Genomic DNA, 9569 nt, shown 5'->3' with positions numbered 1-9569 from the left:
AATGATAATAATAATAATAATAATAATAATGATAATGATAATGATAATGATAATGATAATGATAATGATTATAATAATAATAATAGTAGTAATTTTTAAGTAATAAAATTTTATAATTGTTGTAATAACTGACTGTCTCAGTTCATTGTGTTTGTATAGAGTGATTAGCCACAGTTTTACCTATATTTCAATCACATATTGTTAGTGAACGTTACAGTGTTGTACTGAAAGTTAAGCTGTTTTTTTTTTATTACAGAGGCTCAGAAAGTATGTGTTTTTTGTTTGCTTATTTTGTATATACCAACTTTTAAAAACATAAAGCAAAGGTAACATTTGTTGATGCTACAGGAGGGTCACAAACCAAATGTAGCTGAGCTAAACTTGGGTGAATAACACCTACATCCCTAGCGCTGATCCAATTACAATAGATTACTCACGTGTGTTTTAAGTAAATGAAAGCCATGCAGAGGGAATATTTACTTAATGTAGTTAAAGACTTTTTGAGTAATGTTTTATTATATACTAGTGTAAAGACAAAAAGTGACTCATGGTGTCGCTGTGAGCTGTCAGAAAATAAGCACTCACTACTCCACCCACTACTGCTGCATAGATATCAGTTTCAGATTTTTCAGAGGAACGGTTAAATTTCCAATCATATTTGATCCTGTACACTGCTGTGAAGTGTTGCGTTATTGACTGTTTTTGGACAGATTTTGCTTCATCACACTGGACAGTATAAGTTGGACAAGTTAAGGGCGCGTTTTGTGTAAGGATGGGAGACAAAGGATTTTCAGCGCTTCGTCCGATCTTCTGCTTCGCTTCCTTTCTTGTAACGCTGCACCTCGTTTATGGAGACCTGAGTTATTCTATTACAGAAGAAATGAAACGAGGGTCTGTTATTGGAAATATAGCGAAGGATCTCGGTCTTGATCTGAGGACCTTATCTTCACGAAAGGCCCGTGTTGATTTTGATGAGACGCATGAACGGTACTGTGACATTAATCTGAGTACCGGCGATTTGATCACATCGGAAAGAATTGACAGAGAAATCCTCTGTGTCAAGAAACCCTCGTGTGTTTTGAAAGTAGATCTGGTGTTTGAAAATCCTTTGGAGCTTCATCGTGTAAGTCTTCATATTCAAGATGTAAACGACAACTCGCCAAAATTCAGAGAAAGTTTGATTGAAATGGAAATAAGCGAGTCTGCTGAGAAGGGCAATCGCTTCTCCATCGAGGAGGCCCATGACGCAGATATAGGTCAAAATGCTGTTCAGAGGTACAACCTACAAAAGAACGACAACTTTATTCTCGCTGCTGACAGTAACAAGGTTGAACTCGTACTGGAAAATAAACTTGACCGAGAGAAACAAAAAGAGCTGAATTTGCTTCTCACAGCTTTGGATGGTGGGTCTCCTCAGAGATCAGGTACCGTAGTCATACACGTCACTGTGCTGGATGCTAATGATAACGCCCCAGTGTTTAGCCAGACCGTTTATAAAGCCAGTCTGCCTGAAAACTCTCCTCCTGATACCATAGTGATTAAAGTCAGTGCTACTGACGCAGATGAAGGAGTGAATGGAGATGTGACATATCAGTTTGGTCATGTATCTGACAATGAGGTAAATGTGTTTTCTATTGATCCTAAAACTGGAGAAATTAAAGTAACTGGTGTGATTGACTTTGAAAAAGGGAGTTCCTTTGAAATGAGAGTGCAAGCTAAAGATGGTTTAGGGCTAACATCATACGCCAAAGTTATAATAGATGTTACTGATATAAATGATAATGCTCCAGTGATATATCTGAAATCACTGTCTAACCCCATACCTGAGAACGTGTCACCTGGTACAGAGGTGGGCATCATTAACGTGCAGGACAGAGACTCTGAGAATAACAGACAGGTCCGCTGCTCCATTCAGCAGAATGTCCCTTTTAAGTTGGTTCCTTCTATTAAAAACTATTATTCTCTGGTGACCACAGGACAACTGGACCGTGAACTAGTGTCTGATTACAACATTACAATCACTGCCACTGACGAGGGCTCTCCACCTCTGTCCTCCTCTAAAACTGTTGAGTTATCTGTAGCTGACATCAACGACAACCCACCTGTGTTTGAGGAACAGTCGTACAGCGCATATGTGACTGAAAATAACAAACCTGGCTCCACTTTATGTTCCGTTACTGCTCGAGACCCCGACTGGAGACAAAACGGTACAGTGATTTATTCTCTGTTAGCTGGTGAGGTGAACGGTGCCCCGGTGTCCTCCTATCTGTCTGTTAACGGAGACACGGGGGTGATCCACGCTGTGAGGTCGTTTGATTATGAACAGTTCAGAAGCTTTAAAGTCCACGTGATGGCCAGAGACAACGGTTCTCCTCCGCTCAGCAGCAACGTGACCGTGAGTGTCTTCATATCAGATGTGAACGACAACTCTCCTCAGATACTGTACCCCGCCCCGGAGGGCAACTCCTTCATGACCGAGCTGGTCCCCAAAGCTGCACACGGAGGCTCTCTGGTGTCCAAAGTGATAGCGGTTGACGCGGACTCCGGACAGAACGCCTGGCTGTCCTATCATATAGTGAAATCCACTGATCCGGGACTTTTCACTATTGGTCTCCACAGCGGAGAGATCAGGACACAGCGGGACATTTCTGAATCTGACAGCATGAAACAGAACCTTATTGTGGCAGTTAAAGATAACGGACAGCCCTCTCTCTCTGCCACCTGTTCCATGTATTTACTTATTTCTGATAACTTGGCTGAGGTGCCAGAACTGAAGGATATTTCTTATGATGAGAAGAATTCCAAACTGACCTCTTACCTGATCATCGCTCTGGTGTCTGTGTCCACCTTTTTTCTGACTTTCATCATCATCATCCTGGGTGTGAGGTTTTGTCGCAGGAGAAAGCCCAGACTGTTGTTTGACGGAGCAGTCGCCATCCCCAGCGCTTATCTGCCTCCTAATTACGCAGATGTTGATGGCACAGGAACTTTACGCAGCACTTACAATTATGACGCGTACCTGACAACAGGTTCTAGAACCAGTGACTTTAAGTTCGTGACATCTTACACTGACAACACACTGCCTGTTGACCAGACTCTGAAGAAAAGTCCTTCAGACTTTGCTGACCCGTTTGAAGACTTGGAGGCATCTGTAGAGGTAGGAGCTATTCAAACTAGTGTATTTGTCAAAACATAGGCCTATGTTTCTTGGCTTTTCAATTTGTGTCCAAGCTTTCAGCAATACTTTCTGTTCGAAATTCAAAAGTGGACTTTAATTAAATTTTGTGTCAAAGAATGTATATTTATAGGTCATTGTAAAATATTTTGCATTTTGTTAGAAATCTTAAACCTTTCTTCCATTTTTCATAACCATCACCAAATGTTTATGAAAAGTATTCCCCTATTATCTTCACCTAGTTTCTTTTCAAGACGGTATTTTGGTTGATTCACTTATCGAATTTTTTTTTACATAGACAAACATTACTCCTAAAAAGTAGTTAGTTATCATCTCTAACTACGTGTTTAATTTTTCCACAAAGTTGTTCACTCTTGACTGGCGTGAATGGAGTCAGTTAGCTCAAAGTGCGATTGTGAGTTATATAATAAGAAGAAACGAAGCTATTAGCGCGAGCCTGTATTGTTTGTGAATCATTGGCCGTATCACGTTTTATCACTGACTATGAAGGGTTTCTGAATGATTGAAATACTGCAATTCCTACTTCTGATTCTTGCGTTCGAACGTGGCTATTATTTGATTTCTAACAACTGAATTAGTACATTCTTTTGTGAAACCTCCTCACACATATTTGAGTTTAAGAACACTGGTCGAAGCAGTATACAAACTTAAGATACAACACTTTGATGTTTGGGAGGCACTGATCATTCCATATCAAAAACCATCTGTCCATGGTGCTGAACCAATGTTCATACGCAAACGCAATGTACTTGTGATGTTGTCTTAAACAACGTTGTTAAATTAGAAAAGGCTGAATGAAATACAATGATATGGTCATGAAAAATTCTACTCCTGTTACTATTACTAATACTCCTATTTTAATAATAATACATTCCTAATTACTTTTTTTAATTTTCACAAACAACTATTGAGAAATTTACACCAATGATCAACTGTCCTTCAGAATCACATGTCATTTTCAAACAACTCTGAGATCCTGTAGTTTTAATTTCAAGAGCACAACCTTATGTAACTGTAATTTGGTCAAATGTTTTTTTCCTGTATCTTGTTACAGTTTGGATTGTTGTAGCTTCCTGGACTGCATCAGCACAGTGTTTCAGAGAACTCACCCATAGTTCTATATTTATTTTACATTACATCTTTAGTGTATGGTGTGTTGGCCGTTTTTGTCGGTGGCTTAGTACTATGTCTTATCTATACCTGAAAACAAGGATAAAGTCATTTTGATGGCACTAAAGCAAAAAAAACATATTTGTTTATGTTGTGGTGGTGTCTTTTGTGCTACAAATCAAATGTCATTGTACTAGGTTTTACTCTTAAACAACACCGGCATCTCCAACTTTGAGCAAATTGCATTGAACAGATGGTATGTATATTTGAGGTAGCCTAAATGGTTTGCAATTACCACACATGCACTACATGAATTAACATTGCTGTATGGTGATGGAAAGAATGGTTACATCCTTTATTCAGTAGTGGGGAGCTGTATTTTACCATAGATTAGGCAATGAAACTAATTGCATTTCAGAGGAAAATTTAAATTTTTACTGCACCACATTTATCTGACAGATATTGTTGGCCGTCACTTTTGAAATTAAGATTTTAGAAACACAATAAGCTTATAAAAAACAATGCATCGTTAAAGATTTGAAAAGTGGTTCCCAACCTTTTTGGCATGTGATTTATTACAAAGAAACAGCATGTAATTGTCACATTTCAAATGTCTCTTAGGTGTTAGGAGTTAAAGCAAATTGTGGTTCCTCCTCTAAACTGAAGAGTTTGATTATTATAGCTTGTCACTCAGAGAGGTAAAGTTTTCTGATATTTAACAAAAAGTGAAAGAGAAAAATCAATCCCAAATTAGTAAAATGATCAATAGGAAGCCAGGAATTATGTCACAAATGTTTGCGTTTATTTTGTAATATTTAACAATACCTCAAATTTATCATGTGACTCTTTGGAGGTGGCCACCCACCCACCCACCCCCATCGGGAACCTCTGGACAAAACCACAGAACTAGCTGTAATATAGTTAAAATTGGCTCCACATGACAAGTTACAGAAGTAAAATGCTGCTTACACATTAATGCATCGGTATCAACAATCTAATAATGTCACCTTTTTTAATACTTTACGTTAATTTTGTGATAATATTTATGTACTATTAGCTAAGTAAAACTTTGAATCCAGGGGTTTTACTTGCAATACAGTAATGTTTTATTGTGGTATTTGTACGTTTACTTAAGCAAAAACTAAAATAATTAATGTAATTACTTCTTTCATCACTGTCCATGGTGCTGAACCATGCCTCTGTTGTGCTGTAAACATTTTTTTGACCATGACACGTCCTAGATCAGGACATTTAAATTGTCTTCATGGTAAGACATTGATGAATATTCATATTCACTTAGCTATTGTTTTTTTCTCTGCCGTATTCTTCATTGCATTAAAGCTTTTCTCTGCACATAATGCACATGCTGTGTGTACGTGGGTGAATAGTACCTTCAGGTGATTTAAGACTTTGTGAAGAACATTTTGTAGCATATCGGTGTGAGGATAAAACTCGACTCATGGTGTCGCTGTAGGTTGACAGATAATGAACACAAACCACTCCACCCATTCCTGCTGCATGGATAGCAGTTGTTTTTTCCGAAGAATCGGCAGAATACGAAAGGATATTTTTTGTGCACACTGGTGCATTGGTGGATTATTTACTCATTTGAATGTATTTTTCATTTCGCTCTGGGCAGTGAATTGTGCTTAAGCCGACGACGCGTTTTGTGTCAGGATGGGAGACAAAAGATTTTCAGCGCTTCGTCCGATCTTCTGCTTCGCTTCCTTTCTTGTAACGCTGCACCTCGTTTATGGAGACCTGAGTTATTCTGTTCAAGAAGAGATGAAACGAGGGTCTGTTATTGAGAATATTGCTAAAGATCTTGGTGTTGATTTGAGGACCTTAGCTTCAAGACAGGCCCGTGTTGATTTTGGTGGAAGTCGGAAAAGGTACTGTGACATTAATCTGAGTACCGGAGATCTGATCACATCGGAGAGAATTGACAGAGAAAGTCTTTGTGGCAAGAAACCCTCGTGTGTGTTAAAAGTAGATTTAGTGTTAGAAAATCCTTTGGAGCTTCATCGTGTAAGTCTTCATATTCAAGACGTTAACGACAACTCACCGCAGTTCAATGATAATTTGATTGAAATGGAAATAAGGGAGTCAGCTGACAAAGGTAACCGCTTCTCCATCGAGGAGGCCCATGACGCAGATATAGGTCAAAATGCTGTTCAGAGGTACAACCTACAAAAGAACGACAACTTTATTCTCGCTGCTGACAGTAACAAGGTTGAACTCATACTGGAGAATACGCTTGACCGAGAGAAACAAAAAGAGCTGAATTTGCTTCTCACAGCTTTGGATGGTGGGTCTCCTCAGAGATCAGGTACCGTAGTCATACACGTCACTGTGCTGGATGCTAATGATAACGCCCCAGTGTTTAGCCAGACCGTTTATAAAGCCAGTCTGCCTGAAAACTCTCCTCCTGATACCATAGTGATTAAAGTCAGTGCTACTGACGCAGATGAAGGAGTGAATGGGGATGTGACATATCAGTTTGGCCATGTATCTGACGATGAAGTAAATATATTTTCTATTGATCCTAAAACTGGAGAAATCAGAGTAACTGGTGTGATTGACTTTGAAAAAATGAGTTCTTTTGAGACCAGAGTGAAAGCAAAAGATGGTTTGGGGCTAACCTCGTACGCCAAAGTTATAATAGATGTTACTGATATAAATGATAATGCTCCAGTGATATATCTGAAATCACTGTCTAACCCCATACCTGAGAACGTGTCACCTGGTACAGAGGTGGGCATCATTAACGTGCAGGACAGAGACTCTGAGAATAACGGACAGGTTCGCTGCTCCATTCAACAGAATGTCCCTTTTAAATTGGTTCCTTCTATTAAAAACTATTATTCTCTGGTGACCACAGGACAACTGGACCGTGAACTAGTGTCTGATTACAACATTACAATCACTGCCACTGACGAGGGCTCTCCACCTCTGTCCTCCTCTAAAACTGTTGAGTTATCTGTAGCTGACATCAACGACAACTCACCTGTGTTTGAGGAACAGTCGTACAGCGCATATGTGACTGAAAATAACAAACCTGGCTCCACTTTATGTTCCGTTACTGCTCGAGACCCCGACTGGAGACAAAACGGTACAGTGATTTATTCTCTGTTAGCTGGTGAGGTGAACGGTGCCCCGGTTTCCTCCTATCTGTCTGTTAACGGAGACACGGGGGTGATCCACGCTGTGAGGTCGTTTGATTATGAACAGTTCAGGAGCTTTAAAGTCCACGTGATGGCCAGAGACAACGGTTCTCCTCCGCTCAGCAGCAACGTGACCGTGAGTGTCTTCATATCAGATGTGAACGACAACTCTCCTCAGATACTGTACCCCGCCCCGGAGGGCAACTCCTTCATGACCGAGCTGGTCCCCAAAGCTGCACACGGAGGCTCTCTGGTGTCCAAAGTGATAGCGGTGGACGCGGACTCCGGACAGAACGCCTGGCTGTCCTATCATATAGTGAAATCCACTGATCCGGGACTTTTCACTATTGGTCTCCACAGCGGAGAGATCAGGACACAGCGGGACATTTCTGAATCTGACAGCATGAAACAGAACCTTATTGTGGCAGTGAAAGATAACGGACAGCCCTCTCTCTCCGCCACCTGTTCCATGTATTTACTTATTTCTGATAACTTGGCTGAGGTGCCAGAACTGAAGGATATTTCTTATGATGAGAAGAATTCCAAACTGACCTCTTACCTGATCATAGCTCTTGTGTCTGTGTCCACCTTTTTTCTGACTTTCATTATCATCATTCTGGGTGTGAGGTTTTGTCATAGGAGAAAGCCCAGACTGTTGTTTGACGGAGCAGTCGCCATCCCCAGCGCTTATCTCCCTCCTAATTACGCAGATGTTGACGGCACAGGAACTTTGCGTAGCACTTACAATTATGACGCGTACCTGACAACAGGTTCTAGAACCAGTGACTTTAAGTTCGTGACATCTTACAATGACAACACACTTCCTGCCGACCAGACTCTGAAGAAAAGTCCTTCAGACTTTGCTGACCCGTTTGAAGACTTGGAGGCATCTGTAGAGGTAGGAATCGTAACAGTACACCCTGGTATTTTATAATTTGGCTTGTTTAGTGAATGCTTTGAATGACTTTTCACTACAGCATGTGTTTGTTTCTGGAATTTTGTCATTCTTAAAACGAACTGCACAATGGAGGTGAAATTTATTAAGGACTATGTATTTATTTTTTTGCCCTACATACTTTTCAAATGACGCCAGGAAATTATTAAAAAAAAAAAAAAATCATATATTTTTTTTAACTGTCCTTCTGAACCATTTAACTCCTCACTCAGTGTATATTTGCAAAACTCCGGGTTTCCAATTTCTATTCACACATAGTGCTCAGTGCTCTTTTTTTTGTTGAACTTTTTATTTAAACATTTTAAACATTTTTACAAAACATTTCCTGACATACAACCGTAAAAATGGGTGATAGATCGCACAGAAGAGTGAGCTACTACCGAAAACAAACAAATAGTTAAATAAATAATAAAATGAGTAAATAAGTAATAATAAAAAAATAAATAAAATAAAAAAAAGAGGGGGAAAAGGAGGGGGGATTAAAATAAGAACTAAACAATAAGAATAGAGAAAAAAAGTGAAATAAATAAGTTAATAAGTTGATTAACTAAATAAAATACATACACATATAGAAGTAAATAAATAATTAAATAAAAAACAGGTGGCACTCATACAGCCATACCTCATCCTACCCAGTCATGCATACACATACCTGAAAACACATGTGCACACATATGTGTAATTGGACTAAGGCAAGGGGGTGCATAAGCGCATAAAAATAAAGTTTTAAAGCAGGATATATACGTATGACATAAACTAAAAAAGAATGTGCAAAAGGTAGGGTAATAGGAGTTTACATAATTGATATTAAGAATAGTAGGAACACTGACAGTGACAGGTAGAAGAGCAAATATCTATGATAGCTGAGCAGGGTTTCCCAGACAGGAGCTTCCAGCAGCATTCTCTCCTCTCATCCCATCTATCATACCCCCAGGTATCTTGAGATACAGGACCATCTTTGTATGAAAATGTCTATTTTGAGCTGCAGACTGGCCGTCATCCTTTCCATCATATAGACATTTTTCAGTCTCTGGGTCCATTGACCTATAGTTGGTGGTTTTACCTCTCTCCAGTTCACTGTGATCATTTTCTTTGCTACTAGTAAGAGAATCCTCAATGCATATCGTTGGTCTGCATTGTATAT

At 39.5% G+C, this 9569-nt stretch overlaps 1 protein-coding gene across 1 annotated transcript in view; it reads left to right on the top strand.

The window, feature by feature from the left end:
• Positions 1-9368, top strand: part of LOC111239271 (protocadherin Fat 4-like) — a 10555-nt gene extending 1187 nt beyond the window's left edge. Inside the window, exons 2-5 of the mRNA XM_022769108.1 lie at positions 772-3157; positions 4504-4562; positions 5983-8368; positions 9360-9368. Of these exons, the coding sequence (XP_022624829.1) occupies positions 772-3157; positions 4504-4562; positions 5983-8368; positions 9360-9368 (4840 nt within the window). The remainder of the gene's footprint in view (positions 1-771; positions 3158-4503; positions 4563-5982; positions 8369-9359) is intronic.
• The last annotated feature ends 201 nt before the right edge of the window (positions 9369-9569 follow it).

This window comes from Seriola dumerili, unplaced genomic scaffold (assembly GCF_002260705.1).
Source record: "Seriola dumerili isolate Sdu_G_001 unplaced genomic scaffold, Sdu_1.0 BDQW01002192.1, whole genome shotgun sequence".
NCBI classification, from domain to species: Eukaryota; Metazoa; Chordata; class Actinopteri; order Carangiformes; family Carangidae; genus Seriola; species Seriola dumerili.
The sequence above is the reverse complement of the archived record's forward strand: the minus strand, read 5'-3'. Positions and strand labels throughout refer to the sequence as shown.